This window comes from Centropristis striata, chromosome 2 (genome assembly GCF_030273125.1).
Source record: "Centropristis striata isolate RG_2023a ecotype Rhode Island chromosome 2, C.striata_1.0, whole genome shotgun sequence".
Taxonomy (NCBI): domain Eukaryota; kingdom Metazoa; phylum Chordata; class Actinopteri; order Perciformes; family Serranidae; genus Centropristis; species Centropristis striata.
The window spans coordinates 4,104,111-4,131,233 of record NC_081518.1 but is presented as its reverse complement, the minus strand read 5'-3'; the positions used below and the strand labels follow the sequence as shown (position 1 = coordinate 4,131,233).

Sequence of the window (27,123 nt, the reverse complement as noted above, 5' to 3'; positions counted from 1 at the left end):
AAAAAATTCAGTGCAGTGAAGCTTTAAGTTGATAAAAGTTAAGTTAAGAAAAGTTTGATAAAATGCTGCAGTTGTTGTCGTCCAACATGTTTGATATCAGTTCAGTTCAGTTTGACTGGAAACTTTGCTGGTCAATCTGTGGGTTTGACTCTCATTGTGGAGAAATAAAAAGACTGAAGTGGGATGAATAGACTGAGAATTTTCTCTTTTTTGACAAAAAAAAAAAGTATCGTGGCGCCTCTGGGGATTCCCACTTCTAGTTGGAAGGTAGAAGTGGAGGAAAGGGTTTGTAGATGGATCCTGAATGGACAGGTGTAGTGGAGAAAGACAGGAGACATACAGTACAGGCCAAAAGTTTGGACACACCCATCTCATTCAATGCGTTTTCTTTATTTTCATGACTATTTACATTGTAGATTCTCACTGAAGGCATCAAAACTATGAATGAACACATATGGAATTATGTTCTTAACAAAAAAAGTGTGAAATAACTGAAAACATGTCTTGTATTTTAGATTCCTCAAAGTAACCACCCTTTGCTTACTAGAATATAAGACATGTTTTCAGTTATTTCACACTTTTTTGTTAAATACATAATTCCACATGTGTTCATTAATAGTTTTGATGAATTTACAATGTCAATAGTCATGAAAATAAAGAAAAACGCATTGAATGAGAAGGTGTGTCCAAACTTTTGGCCTGTACTGTATAGGAAGAAACTACAACTTAGAAACAAAAACACCTCAAAAACCACCCCAAAGCCACCTAAAATGAGCAACTGTGTTTCATGGCCCAGTCCCACTCCCACCTGAGGCCCCGGGGCGGGGGGGCGGGGTCTGACAGTCATAGTGGATTACTGCGGGGGGGCTGTTTCAGTTAGCCTGACCTCTCCTCTAACCCGGCCCATCCCGCTCCATGGGACATTAAAATATCAAAGGCAGACTTCTCCCAAAACTCACAGAAGCTGCGGTCTCCACCCAAGTGAGCACACACACACACACACACATGCTTAATGCAGAAAATTTCCACATTTTGCTTTGATGTGGAGTCCTGGCACAGACTTTCTGGCATGGTTTTCAAAATGCTTGATGGTTGATTGGAGGAAGGGGAGGACGACATTGTATTTAATTCTGTCAGTTCAGCTTTATTCTGACAGGACCATGTGTTTTAGTAACGCTGTCTTTCACACGCAGGCTCATAAGTTAGAATACCTGAGTGGAAGGTGGAGTATTAAGCATGCAGACCCAATCAATCAGTGTTCGTGTAGGCTTACAATAGCTTCAAAGAGCTCTCTTTCTACTGCTAAAAACATTGTCTGGGGTTCGGCTGGAATGAAAAATACCACAAGACAAATAGTTTTCCAGTCTACTCGTCCATGGCCGCTGCTGAGCACCAGGAATGAGAGCTTTGCATTCCTTGCAGGTTGAAACCACTTTGGAGAAGATCGTATATGCAGTAGAAATGGTATTTATAGAGAATTGTTGATTTCCTGATATTATAATACCTTAGGAAGGTTTATATTGAGCTATTGTAGATTTAAAGCTGAGGTAGGCAAAAATAAATCCATAATAACCTCTCAGCATGTTGTAATCCAAGTGGTCTGAACCTCCTCTTGGCTTGTTTTCAGGCTTCTGACGGGACAATTTGATCGATCGCAGGTTATTTTTAGAGAGAGTTCGTTCCTATTGGCTTCGCTACAGGTCATATAAATCACAGACAAACAGACTAAATAACAGTTTTTTTCCCCCACAGCAATATTTACCCTAAATGGACAATAACACATCATTTGCAACAATCGCAACTTTATCTTTTACCTTTAAACTATTTAAAAAATATTTTTAGACTATTTATTACATATGCATAATGTCTGAATGTCTTTTTTAAGCACCTTATAAATGAGAGCAGATGTAAATTTCATTGTATGTTTTTTTTTCATACAATGACAATAAAGGAAATCTTGAATCTTGTATAAATGCAGATGTGTGCACATTGTTTAACCCTCTGGAGTCCACGAAAGCTCCGGAGCACGACTTCTTCATGATGTAAAAAAAAAAGACACAAAATGACTAGAAAAAAGACAAAAAAAAGACAAAATAAGACAAATGACCAAAAAAAGACACAACAACAGACACAAAATGACAAAAAAAGACAAAAAAAGACACAAAAAGACATGAAAAAACATGAAAAGGATTCAAAAAATGGACAAAATAATCCAAGACTCCATAGAGTTAACGTGATTTAATGGCAGACAAATGCTGCAGAAAAAGTTTATGTTCTAGCTTTTTCAAAAACTCCAAAGCAACTCAGAAAAAGGAAGACAGACTATTCAAAAAACCAAAGAGAGTCTCACAATAAACACCACTAAAAATGTGTCTATAGGTGAAGCATTAGATTGACAGAAACTGTTGCAAATAGTTTAGCCTGGAGACTCAGGACAGAGAGGGGAGAGCTGCAGGAGGTGGGCTACATTTTCAAATTTTGGTTGTTTTTTACTTGAAAACTGCCTACCACAGCTTTAAGTCCTGTGCTGTCTTTTCAAAGTCTTGCATTTTATTTCCTTTATTAGAAAACTGCCTACCCCAGCTTTAAATCGAGTGCTGTCTTTTCTGTCTTTGCTAAGTCTTGCCTACCCCAGCTTTAATGATACAAAACATATATTGCCTACAACTAAATATTCTACAACAAGAATATACAGTTTAAATCCAATCAATCAAGTCCTAATATCTTGTATCAAACTATTTTATCCACGGTGGCGGCCTTATGTAGAAGCTTCACTGGTTTCACTCTGTGTAAAGTTTTTACTGAACCCTGAAACCTTTAAAAAGTTTTCTGCTGAACCAATAAGTAGCATCAAGAACCACAAACAGCTCCTTTTTATAGGCCCACTGGGTTTTGCCTCTATAAGGCACAAGTGGTGAATATGCTCGACAGCTGTCTGATGACGACAGGCCACTGACTCATTTTACTCCCTTGCTCCTTTTTCTCCCCAGTATTTATCTCACAGCCTTGTCTCCACTTTATCGCGTCAGCGTGGGTGTAAGCTCGCTGCATGTTGACTCAGATACAGAGTCCTAATGAGGACTGGTACTGAGGTCCCTCTTGATAATTCGGTAATGTGAGTTGAAGATAAAATACAGCTCCAATTACTTTATAATAATAACTTTATTTATATAGCACCTTTTAAAAACAGCAGTTTATAAAGTGCTTGGACAGAGAGCAGTTAATCACAAGGAGAATGATGACATAAGGCTGAAAACTGTTCTTACAGTAAAAGAAAAACAATAAGAGACAGAGCAGGAACAATAACAAGACATTCTCAGAGACACAGAAAATAAAAGGGAAAAGGAGTAAAAAAGTGAAGAAGTAAAAAGGAGTGGTGAGATAGAAAGCATTACATAAAAGCAAGTGTATAAAAGTGACTTTTAAGAAGTGATTTAAAAGAAGTTAGTGACTCTGCAGCTGGTTCCAGAGTCTCCAGGGTCTCTGGTGGAGAAAGCCTGTTCACCTTTGGTTCTTGGTTTAGACTTTGTAACGGTCAGAAGGACTCGAGGATCTGAGATAATAATTCTGTTAAATAGCTAGGAGCCAGACCTGAAAGAGCTTTAAAAGTGATCAGTCAAATCTTAAAATCAATCCTAAAACCAACAGGGAGCCAGAGCAAAGAAGCTAAAATCAGGGTGATGTGATGTCATTTGTTAACTCTATGGAGTCTGGGGCTATTTTGTTTTGTGTCTTTTTTGGTCATTTTGTGTCTTTTTTTTAGATATTTTGTGTCTTTTTTTGGTCATTTTGTGTCTTTTTTAGTCCTTTAGTCCAACATAAAATGTGATTTTAAATCTTTTTTTCACTCTCAAAACACTATCATGCTCACTAAAGAATCTTAAATGTTGCAAATGTGAACAAAGGTGTCAAATCTAACATATAAGAGGGTTCCATCCAGTTTTATCATTTTATACTAAATCTATTTGAGCTTGTCTCCAGTTTTACTTGGTATATCATCATCAAACTGAAACTGGCCTCATGGAGTTTACAGCCAGAACTTTAGAGGTAAATTTACAGTAGGGCTCCACGCTGCTTTGTTTTCTAGTCTGGATGTGGTGAAGAAGTCTGGATTTGGTGGTTTAGTAGACTCCAAAGGGTTAAAACCAGTAAGAAGCCAAGCTGCTGCGTTTATATTTGTACTAATCTATGAAATATTATAATGAAACATGTCCATTTAACATGCTAATAATAGAATATGAAAAAAAAAAGCGAGTTGCCTGCAGCCATGTGTGAGAGACTTTCTGCCATGAGATGACATCAGACTGTAATGTGTCTTGCCTCTGCAGACTGGGCATGACGGTGCGGGCCAAGCTGAGGGTGTAGCCACATCTGGCACAGACTGCTGAAGTAAGCAGGAGCCTGAACTGCACACCGAACTATCCACTGCAGCAGGAAGATGGGAGAGACGGAGGAGGAGAATGTGGGGAAGCTGTTTGAGAACTTCGTCCAGGCCTCGACCTGCAAAGGAACCTTGCAGGCTTTCAACGTGCTCTGCAGGAAGCTGGACCTGGACCCGGCGGACAACGACACCTTCTACAGCAGTCTGAAGGCCAAAGTCACCTCCTGGAAGGCCAAAGCTCTGTGGACTAAACTGGACAAGAGGACGTCCCAGAAGGAGTACAAGAAAGGCCAAGCCTGTGTGGGAACTAAGGTACATTTAATTACATTTTTATTTTTTTTACAGCTGTACTTCACACCACAAAAAAATTACCATTCAGAGTGGAGATGATGGATTTTGAAAGGATAGAGAACAACATAAGCATCCATTTATATCTTAAAAAAAAAAAAAAAACATCTAACCCTCAAAAAAATCTAACAAAAGGTTTCTCAGCTGTTTTTTTTTTTGTAGTATTAGATGTCTTTAACCCTCCTGTGGTCCTGGGGTTCTTTTTGAAATCCCAAATCATTTTCAACATACGATTACTATAGGTTAACTTTCATAGAATTGCTTGAAAGTTTCAGCATATGTGCCCCTCTGCATCCTTTATAGGTGATATAAATTTCAACTTACAAATACATTTTTACATGTTTTATCATTTTTATGGGTGTAAAGTCGACGGGAGGAGTACACATACTAAAAGTTTACCAAAATCTGACCACTAGAAAGGAGACATTTTCAAGCCACCAACACTAGGCAAAGCCATATGAGAAAGGAGAAATAATAATAATAATAATAATAATTGCTGAAGGGAAACTGTAAAGTGTCTGTGGTGAAGGTGCTAATGCAGGAAGACTCACTGGAACTGATCACATCTTTGTGGTTGTAAATGTAATAAATAAAACAAGTGAAGCTAATAAAGTTAAATAAAATGTATGCATGTTATTCATCTTTCAGAACATATGCACCGTATATGACCTATATTAATGAGTTGGAAATGATGTGGCCAAAATGAACATATCTATTAGATCAAATCATCATCTAGTGATATTCTCAAGAGCTTTAAATGATTCCTTGACCCAGAAAATTTAGATTTTGACACCAAGATTGACCTTCTGAGTGGCTTGGAAGATATTTTTGTTCTCATAGATATATATGGCTGCCATCCCCGATCCACAATCTTTCTAATTGAAACTTATGATGATGGAGAGCATGTGGAAAAAATGAGTAGCTTTTGTCTGACGTGTTCCCTTGACTAAAAGGAGTAATGGTCATTTTAAAGACCTGGTGGTTATTACATAATGGGGCATTTTTTGGAGTCAAAAATTGGTCAACTTTTAGTATGTTTTAAGTATATGTGATACTACTGTAAACCACTGAGAAAACCTTTTGTTAGACTTGTTTTAAGGGTTAAACCATATTTGCACGTGACTATCTATTTCCCCCAAAGAATGCATGAAAATATGACTATTTTCATAACTGCTGGACATTTTCCAGTCATGCATTTTTAGATTTATCTCCACTCTACTTTCCAGGCAGGCATTGATTTCCTACCAAGTATTTTTAGCATTATGTTGAATATGTCATTCATTTCAATTCAAAGAAACAAAATACAGACCCTCACAGATAAACACTCTATTGTGGCTTTAACATTTTTCATCATCAGCGACCTTGTGTTAGTTTTTGCAGACTGTTTATCTGTGAGTGTTTATTTTTTGATGCCCCGGATACACTGTTCAAGGTTTGGAGCTGTGTGTGCTGTTAATTTCCAGTATGTTTATTCCACTGTTTACTGTTTGGTGCACCGTCTGGTCAGACAGCTATTTTAAAAAGCTTTGTCGATGCATTCAAGGATCCCAGACTTTGTAAATCGACCGCCTAACTGCAGCCCTTTTTCAATAGAAGTAACAACAATACACCAATTTCTTTTCACAATGTCCTTATTTGCTTGACGAATATATTTCTGCTTGTGAAAACAGTCAACCTTCAATTCTTCACTGTTGGATCTTCTAATTACATGCTTTCTGATTAATGTATCTAAATGAAATACATATATTCGCCGCGGGAAGCATAAAGAAATATTTAAATGGATTTTGGTAGAAGAGTGAGTCAATGAAAAGACATTTTGAAGCTTTTTCCTGTTATTAATTAATCAAAATTGTCATTTTGACAGCCCTAAAAATGTGTTGCATGCTTTGGAAAAGCCAGCTGGATTGAAACGTATGTTTTCGTTGAAATATCTCCAAAGATGTGTCTTAGAAAGAAAATGTAAAAACAGGCATCGGTTACAAAAGTTTCCGTGAAGAAAAATTGTGACATTCTGTCAAAATCACTTTATTCTACATGTCTCATTTGGTCCGCAAAAATAAACTGTTTTGGAAAAACTAGATCCTGTGAAAAACATGAAACCACACTGCAAAAAAATGGGTGTCTTAAAAGAAGATAAAAACACTAAATCTGAGGGAAATGATCTTACTGCATGGACAGATAATTTCACTTGACAAGATTTCTTAAATTAAGATTATTAAATCTAGAAATAAGCATGTTGAACGCTTAAAATAAGAAACCAACTCTTAAAACAAGATAAATTATCAAACACATTTTTTAAAAATCTTGGTAAGAACCAAATAATTTGCAGTGCATGATTGATTCTGAAGAAATGAACGTGACAAATATTCACCAAAAATTGAACGATACTGCAGGCTGTTTACACAGAGCAGAGAGGAGAGGACAGGAAAAATGCAAATAGGTCAATATATATAGCTTGTGGAGAGTCATTATTTTTCCAATATTCATGACACTAAAATTTAAAAAGAGCAAAAAAACTCCCTGAAACGGCTTTTGTGTCTGAAAAAGGTCTAAAAATATCACCAGCTTTCGTTCATACATCATTAACGTTGATGTTTCATGACTTAGGAAGCGTCTTAGTGACCTCACCTCAGGTGGCTCATTTTTATTTATTTAAACAATCAGCACTCTGTCTGTTAAAGTGCACCACAGAGTGCACTATAGCACTTTTAACCTCTACCTGCCCAGTGACGGACCGTCAGTAACACTCACTCTCTCGCTGCAGCAGCTCCGAAAAAACTCAGGACAGGAAATTAAAGAGATATACACTCATTCTGTGGCTCTCAGACAGGTGCAACATGACAAAGCTGTGCAGAATGAAATGCAAACATCATGTAACATTATAGCACAGACGCAGGCTTCACTGAACCATCAGTTTATAGCTGTTTGTCCATGCAAACAGCTGAAATATACACACTGTACGTCAAACACAACAAGCAACAGATGTTCACATAATCACATGAAACATGACACAGAAGAAAAACTGACAGCTGTGCACTTCTTCATCTAACAAAATAACACAAACAGCCAATCACATGCAGGGAAATTACAGACAAAAGATCAATTCCAGATAAGAAGAGAGAGCTGTTGGAGAGTTATTCTTGACTGGATTTATGAAGCTGCAATGGGGACAAAGAGATCCCGTCAGGGTGTGTGGTGGTGGGGGGGCACTTGGCAGTAAAGGTGATGAGGGAAAGTAGGAAAACCTGGAGGAGTCTGATTACCTCTCAGGCATCAGCTGCCTCCAGCTTGAAAGAGTGTTTTTATTGCACAGAGAAACAGACAGCATCACTCAGCAGCTATGATTATTTGGCCCCAGTTGTTCTCTTGCTCTTTATGGGCTCTTCCTAAAAGCTTGGAGCCGGGCCCAGGTTGTTATTAAAGTGTGTTTTTATAAATGCTTCAGTGTGAGCTCACTTTTACAGGTTCTGTGTGATTTAAGCAAACACCAAAATAGGTAAGAAGAAAGTGTGACTCTCCTAAAGTTCTGAGCCAAAAGCTTTTGTAATTCTGACGCTCCACGGGGCCGTGTTGTAAAATAAAAAAGTGGTACTGTACTGCATGTGCACAGATGGCACTAGGGACAGGGGGGATATTTCCCCCCTAGATTTATACTAATCCCGATCCGTCCCCCCCACTTTCGGCAACAAACATCGCCAGTAAAACAGGATTAATGTTCCGTTAGTTAGACTATTTACATTGCATCGCACATAGAGAGTCCGGCGGCTAATGGTGCGTTCAAGGTCTACACGAAGTCAGAATTTTCAAAGTTGTTCCGAGCTCCAAGTTCCGACTTTCAGTGTTAATATAACACACCATACGGCTAGCCTGGCTAACACCAGACTAATCTCAAATGAGATCTAGTCTGGGAACCAGCCGTTCATTTCTCCGTAGAGGAGGTGTGGTTTACGATCCTCCGGAGCCGTTTATTGGGCGCTTAGAATGTCTATCAAAAGCGTCTGTAGGTAGCTCTTAGCCAATCAGATCAGTTATACCAGATGATGTAGTAGAGCAACAGAAATGGATGTTTGTTGTGTGTGTGTCTGTGAGAGAGTGTTGTTTGCTGCTTTGCTTCTCCAGTTTTCGCTTTCTGCAAGATAATTTATTTTCACGCTTTATTCCCCCTCATGTCATTCAGCCACACACATCCACTGATTTATGGGCAATAAACAAGCTGCTGCGGGTCTCTGGCCGGCTCCGCTGTCCCCCGGCTCTTAGCCAGATCACCGGCCTTACGCTAGCGCCGGTGATTAGCGCTGCTAGCGGCTAATAGCCCTGCTACCGGTGATCTCGCTACCAGCCGGGGGTAACCAAACTTTCCCTCTAAACTATTTAAAACACCATCTACAGCTAAAGAGAGTTTTGCATCTGCTGCAGACATGTTGGATCCGTAAGAAAACTACAAGCTTCCAAGTGCCGAGTAGTACGCGTCATCGTCTTGCCGTCCCTCCCCGCTCTGTGAATGGATCCCTAAAACAGGGCTAAGAAACCTCCCTGGTTGCCAGACTGGATGGAGGTTCGAAATTAAATTTGAGCGCGCAAGGCAGTATGGGTATACCCAGGCTACCATACGACGTTACTGTAAGAGTGTGTTAGACCCGCCTTGGACCCGACATAAAACATATTTTGCTTTAGGCATTGAGTTGAAAAATAGCTAATTGAGTTGAAATCTTTTGGTGAGCTTCGTCCCCCCAGTTCAAAAATCCCATCTTTGCCCCTGCTGTACTGTGACTTTATCGGGTAGTAACCAGATGTACAAACAGTGAGTTGTGTGCATTATTGAAACACTAACTTATTGTGAATTTATGAGAATGCTGATTAATTTCCACACATGTACGGTGCAGCATGAGGCCTTTTGTTTTAATCGCTCACAGGACAGACGATCTGCTTTCACTTGAAGGCTAATTGCTCGTCTCGCTGGGAGAATCACAAGGTGGCGACTCGTGGTTTTATGGCGACTCAGCTGTTTAACAAGTGACAGATGTGATATCACTCGGCGCCTCGTCTTCATATTCCCGCTGCTGCAGCAATCTTTAGAGGATGTGATGTCATCCGTGTTTTAATGGCCCGCCACAGCTGGCTGCTGTGACACCGACACGTAACCACAGCGTGTTACTTCCTCGTAAAGTTTCCCTGTGTGCACAAAGAAAAGGCTAAATGTATTTTTTTATTTTTATAAGCTATGATGTGATGTTGTGAATCATTCTCAGCACACTTCATCAGAGCTCTGTGTGCTTTTTACCCAGAGAATAGAGCAGAAAAAGTGTGTTCAAGATACATAGTCTGATTTAAAATGTAGCAGCTTTCACCTCTATCGGCACATTAAGCCTCAGATTCAGTTTGCTGCACACAGATGACAGACTTAACTATAATATTTTCATGCTTTGTCAAACACCTGCACACTAAACATGCCATCCCCAGCAGACTGCAGCATAAAACAACACACTACCACCACAGAGTGATAAAACATCTGCAGCATCTTACTACAGATGTCCAGAGATCTGAGCTTCAAGAAGAAAAAGAGGCGGCTCCGCCCCTTTTTGTAGAGAGCGTCAGTGTTATCGACCAGTCCAACTAATCAATTAGTCAATTGTCAAAAAAATATTATTACCATTCTGATAATTGATTAATCATTGAAGTAACTTTCCCTGCAAGAAAGGCTGTTTTCAGGCTTCTAAATATGGAGATTCCCTGCTTTTTTCTGATTTATATCTTGAATATTTTGGGTTTTGGACTGACATATCAAAACTTTTAAAGGCTTGGACTCTGAAAGTCGTCAAATCAAATCGTCTTTATTGTCATTATGTAGTTCACTATACAACGAAATTGAAAGTGCATAGTGCCACTGCATAAGGTGCATAGCTATGACAATCATAACACAGAACAACATGAGTAAAAACATTTAAAAGATATCGAGGTAAACAAGGACAAAACAAGAACAAGGACATGTGATGTAATAAATAAGTATAAAAATAAATAAAGGGCTTCCGAAAATGCTATAATTTATAGATGAGGTAGATTGAATGTTTTGCACATATCAATTGTATTGCACATGTCCGTTTTATTTATAAGTAGTGAGAAATGTCCATCCCAGTTTCTCATACGATTAATCAAGAAAATATTTGTCCAATGAATTGAGAAAAGAATCATTAGTTGCAGCAGTGTCCCAACAGTTCAAACAGATGCTGTGGATGTAAAAGAGCTCCCTGTTAGTGAGTCTGCTGAGATAAAACAGTAAACAGTGACACTGTGACTGACAGATAGGATCCATTAACGAGGCCGGGGGTCGAAGGAGAGCAGGGCGCGGTGCAGCCGGGATGAGAGCGAGGTCACCGCTCTGAAGCTGAAGGGAAGTGAGTGTGTCCTGACTCAACAGATGTGGAGCGGCTGTCCGGAAAAAGCCTCATATCTGGAATAATATATCAGCGAATGGAAACAGTAAAACAAACAGCCCGTTACTGCTGACTGCTGATAGACAGATGAAAACATGTGTTTAGATAAAAAATGTGATCTGAATAAACTGAGTTAGTGAGTGCACAGAAATGACATTTTCAGCGTCCTTACAACACTCGTCTCGCAACGTCTCTGGCTGTGGAAATTAACTTAACCCTCTATGATACAGTGTTGCCCTCAGACAACATACCGATTTTTGGCCTGTCAAATTTCTACAATGCATCTTTTTGAGTGATGCGATACTTTGAAAAAAGAGGGAAGAGTATAGGGAACCAATAGAAATGCTTTAATATGTCACATTACCTCTAGGAGGCCATGTTGAAACTGTTTTTTGCAGGCTTTTCGAAAGGGAACAGCTTTGCCATTTTGCGCCACAAAAGATCACTCAAAGCGTAATTTCGTGGCCCTTTTCCATCTGGAAAAAATATATTCCTACTGGTAACACTTTAGATTGGGGAACACATATTCAACATTAATTAGTTGCTTATTAGCATGCAAATAAGTAACATATTGGCTCTCAATTAGTCATTATTAAGTAGTTATGGTAGACTAACATTGGTGGAGTAATGATTGACATTATATTCTACCAATCCTCATCCAATCATCCAAAAGGAGCCACCAGTCACGTCAAAGGTCTGGAGAAGGTGGATATTTGCCATATTGATGGATTTGTTCACCGCTATGTAGAGATTATAAAGTCCATACAAAGTAAAGCATATTAAGATCATAACTCATATACAACAACTTCCTTACTTACTACTAATAATCAATAATTCTGAGGTTATTGAGGGAAAACTCTTAGTTAATGGCTTACTGGTTGTATAATAAGGTCATGCAGAATAAGGCATTAATAACTACTTAATAATGACTCATTAAGAGCCAATATCTTACTTATTTGCATGCTAATAAGCAACTAATTAATGTTGAATATGTGTTCCCTAATATAAAGTGTTACCTTCCTACTGATAGGTGAGTAAACCTTCATTTTTGATAGTTTCATGCAGTTTGTTTTCTAATTAAATAATGGAAACTTGTTAAAATGCAACTGTTGGAGGCAACAACGTACCATTATGAAAAATTGCTATATTGATGTTGGTTGCAGTAAAGTAAAGTAAAGGCCATTACTAAACCTTGTAGGCCATAGTCTACTATTATAGTCAACTTTATGTCTTATTTGCTTTAAATTTCCACACATGGCAACAGGCAACAAACCCCCAAAAACTTCCCAAAATTGTTTTAATAAAATTCTTCAGATTATGTTTATTTAGTCTACTTTAAGACAAAAAAACCCTCCAAACATTTTTCCCTAACTGGCATCAAAATGTGTACCATAAAGGGTTAATCACCCTTTGTTGAGAGAGAGAGAAAAAGAACATTGCCAGCAGGCAGGCTTGTCCAGGCAACGCCTCCACCACCTGTGTGTGTGTTTCACACCTGAGAATACCTCATCCTGATAACCTCAGGCAACATGATCACACACTCCTCACCAGCGTCCCATGTGAAACCACCCAGCAGTCTAACCACACACTCCCAGAGGGGAACAAACCGATGACTAAAGCCCCAATCATCCTGTTTTTGGTGCAGGAGCTGAAAGCCATTTAGGGGAGGATTTGGGATTCTGCTCAGCTGGCACCAGGCGCTCTGTAAACTCTGTAAACAGCAGCCGCTCTGATTGTCTCACAGAACTGATCGGCACCTCGTCGCCTCATCCAGTGTTGTCCTGTCGGTGGACACATCAGGGGCGGCGAGGGGATTTTTGAACTGGGGGGACGAAGCTGTCAGCAAAGGATTTTACCCCAATTAGTTATTTTTCCACTCCATGCCTTAACCAAAATATGTTTTATATAAACATTTTTTAAATTAACTGTAGTGTAAACAACAACCAACATATTAAAATAAATTAAAAGAAGTTTTTACATGAAATTCCCAGTGCAGCCAAACAAATTTACTGACTTGAAGCTGACTCAATGAAGGACCCAAAAACAAAACACATCTGTTTAAAACTGCCTATTCCCTCTGATGACAATTACCCTGTCCAATCTATTGTACTGTATTGTTCTTAATTCAGTGTATTTTATTGTATTTTATTGCTTTTCTTTTCTATCCTTTTTGTACGGTGTCCTTGAGTGCCAAGAAAGGCGCCTTTCAAATAAAATGTATTATTATTATTATTATTATTATTATTATTATTATTAATAAATTTTGTGCCTCTCGCACATTCTAATAATAATATTCCATCATTGCATATTTTAATGAATTACTGTAAAGGAGAATAAGAGTTCTTCTATGTTTTATTTAAGCCATCATATTTTCACAGTCTTCTTGCAAATTTTGGGGTGGATTCTGCTAACACATCCATGTGCTCTTATTTTGAAAGCTACACGTGTTTGCTTTTATTTTGAAGGCGGGTCTTACACTTTCTTACTGTAACACCTTATGGTGTGTTATATTAACAACACTGAAAGTCTGAACTTGGAGCTCAGAACTACGTTGAAAATTCTGACATCCGTGTAGACCTTGAATGCACCATTAGCAGCTGGACTCTCTATGTGCTGCAATGTAAATAATCTAACTAACAGAACATTATTCCTCTGATTTACCGATGATGTTTGTCACTGAAAAGTGGGGGACATATCCCCCTGTCCCTGGTGGACACACAGGATGACAGGAAGTGAATCCTCCTGTTCAAATATGTTACAAACCCCTGTCTCCATGCTGCTGGGATTCAGAGTTCAAACAGAGTGGACGCTCTTTGTGCTGCTGGATGAAAGTCTGTCCGGGGGAAGGTGAAAGAAGACTTTAATTTGGTGAAGCTATCGAGACAGGAGACCGTTCACCTTGTTGAGCACAGCAGGAGAAACCTTCAGAAGAGGCTCTGCAGTCAGACACACACAGCTCCTCTTTAATGCCTCTTAACATGCTTAGAGAGGGAAGAAGACGCAGCTTGCCAACACACATGCGTCACTTCTTTCATCTATCATTCAAGAGGGTGATGTCATGTTTCAGCCACACATTCTCAGACAGACGCTGTAACCTCAATGAACTGACTTCATGCATTTTTTGGAGAGGCTGATGCATGATTAACACCTTAGATATGGAGAAGTTGTTCTAATGGTTTGTTTTCTCAAAAACATTCCTTCAGGCACGCGTAAACTCTCCTTTATGTTCTGATAACATCATTTGCACACATGGTGGCCTGGAAACGTCTTCTTAAAGAGATACTTCACCCTTAAAATCACCATTTGTGTATCAATTGCTCACCCCGTACTACCTCAAACATTGAAGAAAATGTTTTTTTTTTTTTTGTATGTCTCTACGGTGAAGGAAGAATCCAGAAACGGTTAATTCTTGATGAATTAAAGCAAAAAGATTGTATAAATAAAATAATAAAATAAAATAAATAAATAATAGTAAAAAAAAACAGTTTACAAATTTACACAATTCGTTCAGTAGAGGTGTGAATCACTAGACGCCTCATGATATGATTTTATTCCGATACTTGAGTCACGCTATTATGTTATGTTTTTCTCATATAAATATATTTATTTCAGAAAAAGATTGGCCTATTTTATTTCATGGACTATTTTAATTTAAGATATTTTCTTATTTAAATGTGCACTCTATGGGGCTTTGATTTAAAAAAAAAAAACAACAGTATTTATGTTTGCTTAAATAAACGGTTTCAATAAAACTACTTGTGACATGTCATATTTGACTTTGACTCTCACTTTGTGATAAAAATATCAGGATATATATCGTATATGGATATTCAGCCCAAATATATCGGGAAATTACTTTTGGTCCATATCGCCCAGCCCTATTTGTTGGTAATTTCTGTGAATTCCTGTGAAGTATTGACTGAGTTTGAAAAACAAAGGTTTCTTTCAGAAAACAGAGTGAGTAATTGATGCAAAATGGACGTTTTAAGAGTGAAGTGCTCCTTTAAGAGTGGACCGATCCTCCGAGTCGTTGTCTCTGCTGCTGAAGTGTCCTTGAGTGAGACACTCAGCCTCTAAATGCTCCAGTGGTGCAGTAAAGTGCTGCTTCCTGTCATGATCTATGGAGATGTTCTAGTGCTCGCTGCTATGTTAATAAACAAGGAGGATGTAAGCCATTTTTCACCCCAGCCTCCTCTGCAGGAAGAGTCTCAGCGGTGTGTGATTACAGACGTCTTCATGATTCAGCTGATATCTCTGTGGAATAATGAGCTCTATTTGTCATCCTGTTTTTAGTGCCTGATCATCGGAGGAGGCCCCTGTGGCCTGCGGACGGCCATAGAACTGGCTCTGATGGGGGCCAAAGTGGTTGTGATCGAGAAGAGAGACTCCTTCTCCAGGAACAACGTGCTGCACCTCTGGCCCTACACCATCCACGACCTGCGGGGCCTAGGGGCCAAAAAGTTTTATGGCAAATTCTGTGCCGGGGCCATAGACCACATCAGTGAGTATCTGACTATGAAGGCACAAAACATGCTGCTGAGTTCAGGAAATAGATCAGGGAAGTCATACTGTTGTGACTTATTTTGTAAATATACATATGTAAGATTATATACACTGTAGAAAAAGATAAACAATAGCGACTCAATAAAATTGAGGCAACAGATTGCACTCAATATTATTAATTAAATCTAACTACGTTACAAGCTGAGCTAATAACAACTTAACAGGAAGTGCCTGTCAATTAAAAACAGACTAATTCTATTGTGTTGGATTCATTCAAAATTCTCTTGATTTAGAATTACATACACATAAAGATTATATTTAATGTGATTAAAATAAGTAGATTCTATCCCAAACATTTTTACATTAAAGTTACTTAAACAACTGCCTCAAAAACCAAGGACGCATTTACATTTAATACATTTTATCAAATATATTAAGTAAAATGAAATGACTACAGAATAATTTATTACAGTGTAAGATTTATTCCATTTTTTACCATATAAATGAAAAGTTTTTCCATTAGAAAAAAAAAGTGCTGTTCCGCCATATAATTGACAAGAAAAAACTTAATAAATGGTGCATAAATTAAATATATTTTGAAGGGAAACTAGAGGTTAACATGCTGAATCACATGGTTGCTACGAATTGATTCCTTATTCTAATTTCATATGATAACTTGGATAATAACTTGGAGCCTCTGAGAAAAAAAAAACAGTTGGCTTGTTAATTACCTTCTTATTTATTTGATGTTTTCACCTTTCAACTTTTTTATTTCCAACATAACAACAAGAGAAGAAGCACAGACACTGGAGAGAGTGTGAGGCCTCTAAAGCTTCCACAGCGTCAAGACAACATAACACAAAACACAAAGTCTGGCAGCGTTCAACATCTGTAAGCAAACACTAACGTGTGTGTGTCTGTGACTAACAGGCATCCAGAAGCTGCAGCTGGTCCTGCTGAAGGTCGCCCTGATCGTTGCAGTCGAGTTTCACATCAACGTGGAGTTTGTGAAGCTGCTGGAACCTCCAGAAGATCAGGAGAATGAAGGTATCACGTTAGACCACCAGAGCTCCTATATTCACTCTCTGACAGCTGTTAGAGTTGGTGGCGCATCTGTGCGTCCTACGCCCAAACTATAACTCTGACAGCTTTACCAGAGGATTGTGAGTGAGAAGACTAATTTTCCTACGTTTCTATGTATAAATTATTTCTGTAGAGTGGAATTTGCGGCCTGGAGCGCAGTTTTCAAATTTATTTTTTGACAATTTTTTCTCTCCCTCTACACTCTGGCAATGATGTCACACACTGTGACACGAACATTCCGTGCAATACACACCCATTATAATCTCAGAATTTCTCCAAAAATGATCATGGTCATTGAACAGGGATTGATAAAAAACTATATGACCTATCGAAACGTGGATTAATACACCGATACACAAGACTTGTGTCTACTGTTTAAAGTTTAAATGGAGTCTCTCAGTGAAATTATGCCGGAGAAGTAGATGTTTGAAAATCTCCAATTATTGTTCTTTTTCGCTCATTTTTTTCCGGCCGTCCCATTCACTTCAATGCTTCGCCCCAGGGACCAGAGCTCGGTGCGATTGCCCCGTGGCCCTAATAAAGATATAGATATGGATTGCATGTGCCAGTTTTCGACAGATCCTGCTGCAGAGCTCAGTGGAGGATCTGTATTTACTCTCCCGCTCTGAAATTTGGCGCTCTGCTTGAGGCTGGTCAGGCAGCAAGGGACTTCTCATCCTGCTGTATTTAATTTCCTTGACAGCCACCAATAAACAGGAGACAAACATTGGCACTGATGCCGTTTTTCATCATATTTAGATGAGGTTAGCGGAGGTCAAGTATATTGCTCGACTTCCCTGTTAGTGCACAAATGTTTGCATGCTCTCACGCCCACCTAACACATTAATGCCGGTGGATAAACATGGTTCTCTTTGTTTAAACCCTCCTGTTATGTTTGTTTTTTTCAGAAACAGCAATAACCCGGGGAATGTTTAATTATCCAAAAGTATCAGAAACTAAAAAAATCCCAATAAACATTTCTGACCATTTCAATCAATATTTTTGGGCAATGATATTATTTAGCTCTCATATATCAGGTTCAATGAGGATAATTCACTCGTTTTTCATTAAAAAAAATACATGATAAAACTTTTTTTAACGTACATTGTAAAGACCTACATATAAAATACAATGGTTTAACATGACATTGATTTACATTTTTTTTGTCTTTTTGCAACAATTTATAATAATAATGATTAAATTAAATAATGAAAAAATAAATAAATAATACATTCATATATATATATATTTTTTTTTTTCATATTTATATATTTATATTTTATATATAATTTCAAAAATTAAAAAAATGTTGCAATAGTAAAACAATAAATACGTATATATAAATATTTTATTATTGCAACTTTTTTTTTCATTTCTTTTTAATTTAAATATTTTTATTTTTCTTACCACTCAATTTTGCTTTAACCCTCCTCTTATGTTGCAAGTCAAATTGACCCATTTCAAAAATTAAAATAAATGTTGCAATTGTAGAAAATGTTTTATTAATTTAAAAAAATATTATATATATATTTACTATTGCAACAAATTTTTAAATAATATAAAAAAATGTACAAAAAAATATTCTATATATGGGTCAATTTGACCTGCAACATAAGAGGAGGGTTAAAGCAAAATAGAATGGTAAGACAATTCCCTCTCATGGATATTTCTGTGACATTCAGCACTTCACGTAGGACTGAAGGCTCTCAGGAGGAAAATCACTGACACGCTGTTGTCAGGTGTTGTTTCCTCAGCTGTAATATCTAGACTCTGATAACAACGAGAGCCCGGCCTAAATATAGACACAAACTTATCCCTCCTGTTCTGCTGTGACGGATTCAGCCGTGGCCTTGACATCATGGAATGCATTTTCCACATGGTGATATTACACAACAACATGCCAAGCTCTCACACTCCTGCAACACCCACACTGCACACTTCAGACGACTAATATTAAACCTGAAACAGGCTTCTGTTTGTTCCTCAAGTTGGCAGGTTGAATCCAGTCAATTTCATTAAGCATGACTTTATAAAACATGACATTAAAAGGCTGCATTTTTCTGGCATCACAGCAACAAAACAGTGTTAAAGTGTGCCATTATATCATGAATGGTCCAAAAAGAGGATTTGACTGAAACATTACTAGTGTGCTTGAACAAAACTTAAATACCGGCCTTTATTGTGCTAATATTATTCTGTGGAGTACAGCACAAAGTATGGAAGCCCTGAGAGGCAAATGAGGATTATAAAAAATGACGGTGATCCATTTTCTAAGTCTGATCTTGGTTGTTTTCTCTCCTGTGTTTATGACTTAAATACATGTGAGAAAAAGGTTTTGCCAGGATAAGTCTTTTTTTTCATTTGGCTGAGATACGATGCTTTATCTTCTATTTTCTTCTAAATGGGGCCATTATTTACACTATTAACATCAGATTTTCTTGAAGAAGATTTTTTACTAGCGATTGAGACCATAGTGTTGTCCTGAAAAATTTTCGGTAGAATGCAGTTTAAGACACTTCCTGGTTTGCCTCCCTGCTCAGACTGGGAGGTTGCCGCCTGACAAAAACATGTTGTTTTTTTTGTAGCAGGCTGTAAATTTCTAATGTGAAGTTGGGCAATTTAACATGGGGCCTATGGGGAATGACTCACTTTTGGAGCCAGCCTCAAGTGGTCATTCAAGGAACTACAGTTTTTTGCACAGTTGTTAGCTTCATTTTTCAGCTGCAGAGGTTGCCGCTTGGTGTATTTGCACTTCAGCCTCTTGTGGCCAAAATAAGTATTACAACAACATGCAAAAAAATCACCTTTTATTCATAAAACAGGTGGAGAAAAAAAAGTTTTGTTAACTTTTTTTTTCTCCACCTGTTTTATGAATAAAACTTTAATGAATAAGGAACTTAGAAAGATTATCCACCATATTTTTTTTCTAATCCGCCTCTCAGCGCTTCCGTAACCAAAGGAATATTCCTGATATTTATATTTTGTGTCTTATTCTTCTCCGTCTTTGTTTCCGTCTCAGGGCTCGGGTGGAGGGCTGCAATCCGACCTGCTGATCACCCCGTGGCTAACTTTGAGTTTGATGTGGTGGTTGGGGCTGACGGACGCAGGAACACTCTGGAAGGTGAGGAGTGTGCAAACAAAAGAAGGTTAAACAGTAAATATGCCTCAAGGATGTACTTCACTTTGTACACAATATAAAGTTACCTGCGTCTGCTCAGAGAAGGAACAATCTGTGACCTGAATGGGTATTTTTTCCCACCAAAAACAAACGAAGCACAGGGTTGGAGTCTATGTACATGTCCCTTGGAAAAAGCATATTTAATACTCAATGATGCGGTTAAATGTCAGTTAATAACCGTCTGGAGTCACAGAAAGTGCTGGCGCATTATTTCTTACTGACATCATGATATAAAAATAAAGCAACTTTGACCCATGCTGTTAACTTCCCTCTAAAGTTCTGGCTTGAAACTCCATGCTAGTTGAGTTATGATGAGTAAAACCAGAGATATGGTTAAATATATAACTGCTATATCTCTTGTATCCTATATTTGCAACCTGTTTTCACATCTGCAACATTTTAACATTTCCCGTTGAGCATGATTGTGTTGAAAATCTGATTTTATGTTTTTATTTGTGAGTGTTTTTGGGTTCAAAGTGTTGATCCAGTAAGTCAAATTGTGAAAGAGTAGTTATCAGCTCATATAGGTGAGGTTGTGCTGAAAAAAAATGATACCAGCGTGGCATGGTAAACATTTTTTTAAGTGGTAAAAACAGGCTGAATGAAAAAGATTTTAAAAAAGGCCCTAATAGCCCAAAACTCCAGATGGCTTCCATTCAACTAATATTTCAGTTAATAAGGTTTGTGTTCATGTGTTTACATTGTCACATTTCAGAGTGAACTGTGATGAAACCCAGCACACTTTCTGTTCAATGAGGATAATTCACTCGTTTTTCATAAAAAAAAAATACATGTTAAAACTTTTTTTAATGTACATTGTAAAGACCTACATATCAAATACAATGGTTTTACATGACATTGATTTTTTTATTTTTTTATTTTACAGTTTGAATTTTTTTTCTTTTTATGAAAAAATGCTTTTAACTAGATTTTTTAAAACTTTTGCAACAATTTATTATAATGATTAAATTTGAATAATGAAAAAATATAAAAAATTAATACATTCAAAAAATATATAATTTATTTATTTCAAAATAATTTCCATTTCAAAAATTAAAAAAAATGTTGCAATGGTAAAAAAAATTAATAAAAAAAAATATATACATAAATATATATATACATAAATGCTTTTTAAAAAAAAACTTTTGCAACAATTTATTATAATAATGATTACATTTTAATAATGAAATAAAAAAGAATATATATATATATATATTTATGTTTTATGTATCCATTTAAAAAATTTAATAGTAGAAAATTGTAGAAAAAATATTCAAAAGATATTATATATTATTATAAAAATGTTTTATATATATATATATATATATATATATATATATATATAAACATTTTTTAGAAAAAAAAATATATATGTATGTGTATATACATACATATATACATATATATATATATGCGTGTGTGTGTGTGTATATATATACATATATATATATATATATATATATATACACACATATTATATTGTCACGTTTCAGAGTGAACTGTGATGAGAGCCAGCACTCCTTCTGTTTACAGCGTCGTGCTTCTGGACTCACTTTGACTAACTTGTGCTGCATTATTTCTGCTGTGAAGCTATAAATGAAACTCACCTTTTGTAAACCCGTGTGAAGCCATTGATCCGTCCCAGTGGGAGAGGTTATTCATGACACAGTGTACATAAATAGAGCGAGAGCTTTTTGGCAGCTGATGTTTTCACACTGGACCGTCTCCATCTCTCTGTCTCACTGTTTCGGCCTCTCTCCTAAAAAATGCTGTCATCTAACAACCAATTCGCATCAGATGCTTATTCCTAAAAAGGGCATTTTTTGGGGCAGGACGAGATGTTTAGCTCATTCTTCAATTATGATGGAGCCAGGGGGGAATGATTTTCCCCTGCAGTCAGCCTGCTTCTGAGCTGCTTTCGTGGCCGAGCTACGGGAACACGGAGTTAAATGCAATCAGATCTGCAGTGAAGACACAGAGACAGAGGGAAATAACCTCAGTGATTTAGAACAGGGACGGTATATATGGAGGAGTTGTGACACAAGTTCAGACTTCTGCCCTCTGAAAGTACTTCCACTGTCTCATACATCACGCTGTAGTAAGCAACCAGCTCATTTTCTTTTCATTACTGCACTTACAGCTTTAGAATTATTTTACATTTTTGGTGAGTTCTTGCAGGTTTGAAAAGGTTATTTCACAACCTACACTGTAATGAATTTCACTGTAAAATAACCAACATTGTCTCACAGGAATCCGTGAAATAGCCACGGATTTGCTTAACCCATTGAAGCCTGCAAAGCGGATATGTCGTTTTGTAGTATTTGTATAAGCTCTCAAATACTTTTTGAATTTAATTTCTATCTGCTACAGAGGCTGAAAAATCTATTATTTAGTAGAAGCGTTGACACTTCTGTTGAATTTCCAGAAAAACTTCAGGTTTTAGCGGCTTATTTTAAAATTGGCGAGAGGTTTTACAGGCGTTTCAGGCCTCAATGGGTTAACTCAAAATTCATGGAATAGCCACGGAATAACTCAAATTTCCGTGAAACTGACACGGATTTCGCTATGTAAGTCATATCCCGTGGCTATTCCAACATACAAAGTGATTATGTACATTCACTGAGTGAATATTTAGAAAATAAAACATATATTTCTTGCTAGAAATGTGATCAAAATCCATTTTTATGCAGAAACTAAGTCAAAATATTGATTTTTTCACTAAAAATGAGAGAACTGTCCGCCATGTTTTTTGTTCTGACCGCCGGGACCTTGAAAGTCACGTGACTTGGAACAAACCAATAGGAACAAATATCCATGGAAGTCATTAACTTGCATTGTAGCGAAATCCGTGTCAGTTTCACAGAAATTTGAGTGATTCTGTGGCTATTCCACAGATTTTGAGTTAAGCAAATCCGTGGCTATTTCACGGATTTTGAGTCTGAAAGTCAAAGTCTGAAATCTCAAAAAAGCCTTTAAAGAAGTGAGGACCGGCCAAAATGTCCTCACTTTGCAAAAATGTCCTCACTCTGTTGGTTAAAAACATGTTCCGGTCCTCACTATGTAGGAAGTACAAGAACACACACACACACACACACACACACACACACAGACGCTTCTTGCTTTTATAGAAATATATTAGAAATATATTATACACCTAAACTGGTCTTGATTTTTTTTTCTTTTTAAAGCACTTAAAGCTCATTTTCCTGCTGCCCCTGACCACACCACTACATAACTTGTGATACTTCTGCCTGCTTCTCCAGACTGGGGGCATGCAGACTGTAATTAATACACTGACTATAGATAAGTACCTCATACAAGCCCACTTCAATAAATCCAAACTATCCCTTTTAATATTGAGAGAATCCTTGAATTTAGTTTCCTGTTTTGTCCTTCAGGATATCTGGAATAGACAGTTAGTCAAAAGAACTAATTTTTTTTTAGGTTCAGTATTGCATAGCATCCATTGAATCATATTCCTTGAAGCTATGAATTCAATAACATTTCTACCTACTCTTGAATCATAAAGTAAATTCTCAATAAAGTGAAAGATTGCTGTATGGTTTGAACATTTTACAAGTGGCCCTTCACGGCTACACTTGCACTTCTGAAGGTTAATTAAGCAAAAAGGCATTTAACTTGGATGATAGCATTTAATTCCTGGTGCTTTTTACATTCTGGGGCTTTTGTTCCCTCTCGGCTATATAAAGGCTCACCTTGGTAAGCTGCCTCTTATCCTAAAATAACTGCTGTGTAATTATGGTTTAAGGCTAGATTTCCTTTGGTTTTAGCAGACAAGCCGATAGGGTTGGTCTGCTTGGGAAGATCAACATCCTTTCTGTTTTATTCCCTCTTGGCCTGTTTCACTCTTTATCTTCCTTTCAAGGTTATTATAGTTAATGGAAACTAACGAAATAACGAAAACTAGAATTGAAAAAACATTTTTGTTAACTGAAATAGAAATAAAAAAACAATAACTAACTGAAACTGTATTTTGTGGTTACAAAAATAACTAAAACAAACAAATATTATAGTGAAAATGTCCTTTTTTTGTCAACTTACATTAGATTAGATGAGATTCAACTTTATTGTCATTGAGCAGAGTACAAGTACTACGACAACGAAATTAGCCATCAACCCGTCCAAACATATACGTAAACATACATTCAATATGACAAAGAATTGGACAGGACAGGAAGACAGGGATGGAAGAAAAGAGATACAAGGGGTACAAAGCGGTTGGGGTGGGATGGGGGTAGTTATGAAGGTATTTATATATATTTATATATTTATTGGTGCAAAAGATTTGAGCACCTCTAACAGTGGAATTTGTAGTTGTGTACAGTGATTGTGTATGCATATCAGTAAATTTGAAGTCACATACTCTATGAGTTGTGTACTTGTAGATTTTTTTCCCTCCACAAATACAACACAACACTTACACATTCACAAATTCTTAATCACAGGTGCACAAATCCTATTTTACAAGTCACAGATTAAAAAACTGCTCCTATTGTTGTAGTATATTTGGTGCAAAACAAATTTGTGTACTTGTACCAAACAATGTGAAGTTGTGGACAAAAGTTGAATATGTGCAAATCTGAATGAGGAGGAGCTGCCCCCGCGACCCGGCCCCGGATAAGCGGACGAGATTGGATGGATGGATGGATAAAACTAATAAAAACTAAACTAAAACTAAGCATTTCCCAAAAAATAAAAACTAATTAAAACTAGCAAACTCGCTCTAAAAACAAATTAAAATGAACTGAATTTGAAAACAAAAAATCACAACGAAATTAAAACTAAGACTAATGAAAACTCCAGAACTACTATAACCTTGATTCCTCCCTTTCCCCCTCAGGTTTCAAGAGGAAGGAGTTCAGGGGGAAGCTGGCGATCGCCATCACGGCCAACTTCATCAACAGGAACACCACCGCCGAGGCCAAAGTGGAGGAGATCAGCGGCGTGGCCTTCATCTTCAACCAGAAGTTCTTTCTGGACCTCAAAGAGGAGACAGGTAGAGAACTGATGTCCTCCAGATCGATTTCATGTCCCTTCGGTGCTTCAGAGATCTTAAAGCGTGTGATTTGTTGCAGGTATTGATCTGGAGAACATCGTGTACTACAGGGACAACACTCATTACTTTGTCATGACGGCCAAGAAACAGAGTCTGCTGGACAAGGGAGTCGTTATTAATGTAAGAAAAACTAGTTCAAGGATCCATTGTGTCCTTTTTTTTACTCTTCATTCTTTTTAAATCAGTCGCTTATTTTCAGCATAGTTTCATGTTACAGCATGATGACATCAAATGATCTTCAACAAATATTAATCTTACTTTATTAGGACTGTGTTAGAGAGGTAATAATTAGTAAATCAGCTTGTAAATTATCTTTTTTTTGCTGCAAATTAATATTTCTGTGGAAGAAAAATCTGTAGTGTTCAGTTATATTAATTGACAGATTTGAACTTTTATTTAATGGTTACCTTAATATAGAAAAAAAAGAAGAAAATCCTGTAAAAGTAATAAAGTAAATTTAGTTAAAACTCTTTTTTTAGGGTGCATAATCTGTACTCATTTAAATGCATAAAATATTTCTATGTGCTTAATATTGAAAAAAACAACAACAAGAAAATACTGTAAAATAATAAAGTAAATTTCAGTAAAATAATTCTCTCTTTTTTTTATGGTGCATTATATATGTTCTCATCTAAATGCATAAAAAAATATTAAAAATGACTTTTTTGGTGTAGCATTCCTAGAAGTACTTTCTAAGGGAACAGATCATAAAGAAAATAGACTTTTATTAATTCTCAGTCTGACTGTATGACCTTCTCCTGTTTCTGTCGACAGGATTACGTTGACACCCAGATGCTGCTGAGCAGTGAGAACGTCAACCAGGAAGCTCTGCTCTGCTACGCCCGAGAGGCTGCTGACTTTGGCACCAACTACCAACTTCCCACGCTGGACTTTGCCATGAACCACCTCGGGCAGCCAGACGTGGCCATGTTTGACTTCACTAACATGTACGCCTCCGAGAACGCCGCTCTGGTCCGGGAGAGATACGGACACCAGCTGCTGGTGGCGCTGGTCGGAGACAGTCTGCTGGAGGTGAGGAAGCTGAGGGTGGAGTCGGGTTAATGAGACTGACCGCCTGGAAAATAAACTGTTACACAAGCTGTCAGTCACGTAGAGCTGCAGAGTGAAGAGTCTGTGAGAGGAGAAACGGGTTCTCTGAAAACTGATGAACTTGATGTTTCTCCTCCAGTCTCTGAGCTGCTTCACCTCCTCAGTGTATTAAAACCCATCATCAATGAGATCATTGTTGTGCTCAGGGCCACTAGTAGAGAGGATGTGTTTATTTATGTACAGTATGTAGGTACATGTATATGATTATTATTGAGTGTTTATAGGTCTGTATATTTTCATGAGAACTGATGAGGAGCTGTTGGGTTGGGGGGGAGGTGGAACACTGCCATTTAAGTTAGATGTTTTATTTTTATTTCTATTTCTTGTTCTATTTCTTGTTCTATTTCTATTTCTATTTATTTATTTATTTATTAATTATTATATTACCATTATTATTATTATTATTATTATTATTAATAAAATAATAATAATTTTATTTTTATAATTATCATTATTATTGTTATTATTATTATTATTATTATTATTATTATTATTATTATTATTATTATTATTTTCTAGGTTGTTGTTTGTTTAGTTTTTTATTCTATGTACAGTATATGATAACTGTATCATCTTTTGTTTTTGGGAAAAAGTTATTATGTTAAAATGAATAGAAATTAAAATGAGAAAAAATAAATACATTTTAAGATGTTTTATAAGCTAAAATATGTTGCACAAGGAGTGAACTCCTTTAGGGAATTAGAAAGTGTGTGAGTGTGTAGTTTAGGCATTTTGCCACTCTGATTAAAATAAAATAAAAATCACTGAGTGATATTAATATATATGTGTGGTGTGTTCCTGTGCAGCCCTTCTGGCCGATGGGGACCGGCTGTGCTAGAGGCTTCCTGGCTGCCTTCGACACGGCCTGGATGGTGAAGAGCTGGGCTCAGGGTCGCACCGCTCTGGAGGTGCTGGCAGAAAGGTATACCAAGATTATAATAGTGTTGGATTTTTTTTATGAGTTTTAGTTTTAATTTCGTTGAGAATTTTTGTTTTCAACAATGTTTTTAAG

General features: G+C 37.1%; 1 protein-coding gene across 1 annotated transcript in view; it reads left to right on the top strand.

Annotated features, from left to right (window-relative positions):
* mical2a (microtubule associated monooxygenase, calponin and LIM domain containing 2a) overlaps nucleotides 1–27,123 on the top strand; it is a 63,331-nt gene that overhangs the window by 16,864 nt on the left and 19,344 nt on the right. Inside the window, exons 2-9 of the mRNA XM_059356495.1 lie at nucleotides 4,329–4,693; nucleotides 15,454–15,661; nucleotides 16,594–16,710; nucleotides 19,766–19,867; nucleotides 24,786–24,941; nucleotides 25,021–25,121; nucleotides 25,776–26,033; nucleotides 26,918–27,033. Of these exons, the coding sequence (XP_059212478.1) occupies nucleotides 4,439–4,693; nucleotides 15,454–15,661; nucleotides 16,594–16,710; nucleotides 19,766–19,867; nucleotides 24,786–24,941; nucleotides 25,021–25,121; nucleotides 25,776–26,033; nucleotides 26,918–27,033 (1,313 nt within the window). The 5' untranslated portion in view covers nucleotides 4,329–4,438. The remainder of the gene's footprint in view (nucleotides 1–4,328; nucleotides 4,694–15,453; nucleotides 15,662–16,593; nucleotides 16,711–19,765; nucleotides 19,868–24,785; nucleotides 24,942–25,020; nucleotides 25,122–25,775; nucleotides 26,034–26,917; nucleotides 27,034–27,123) is intronic.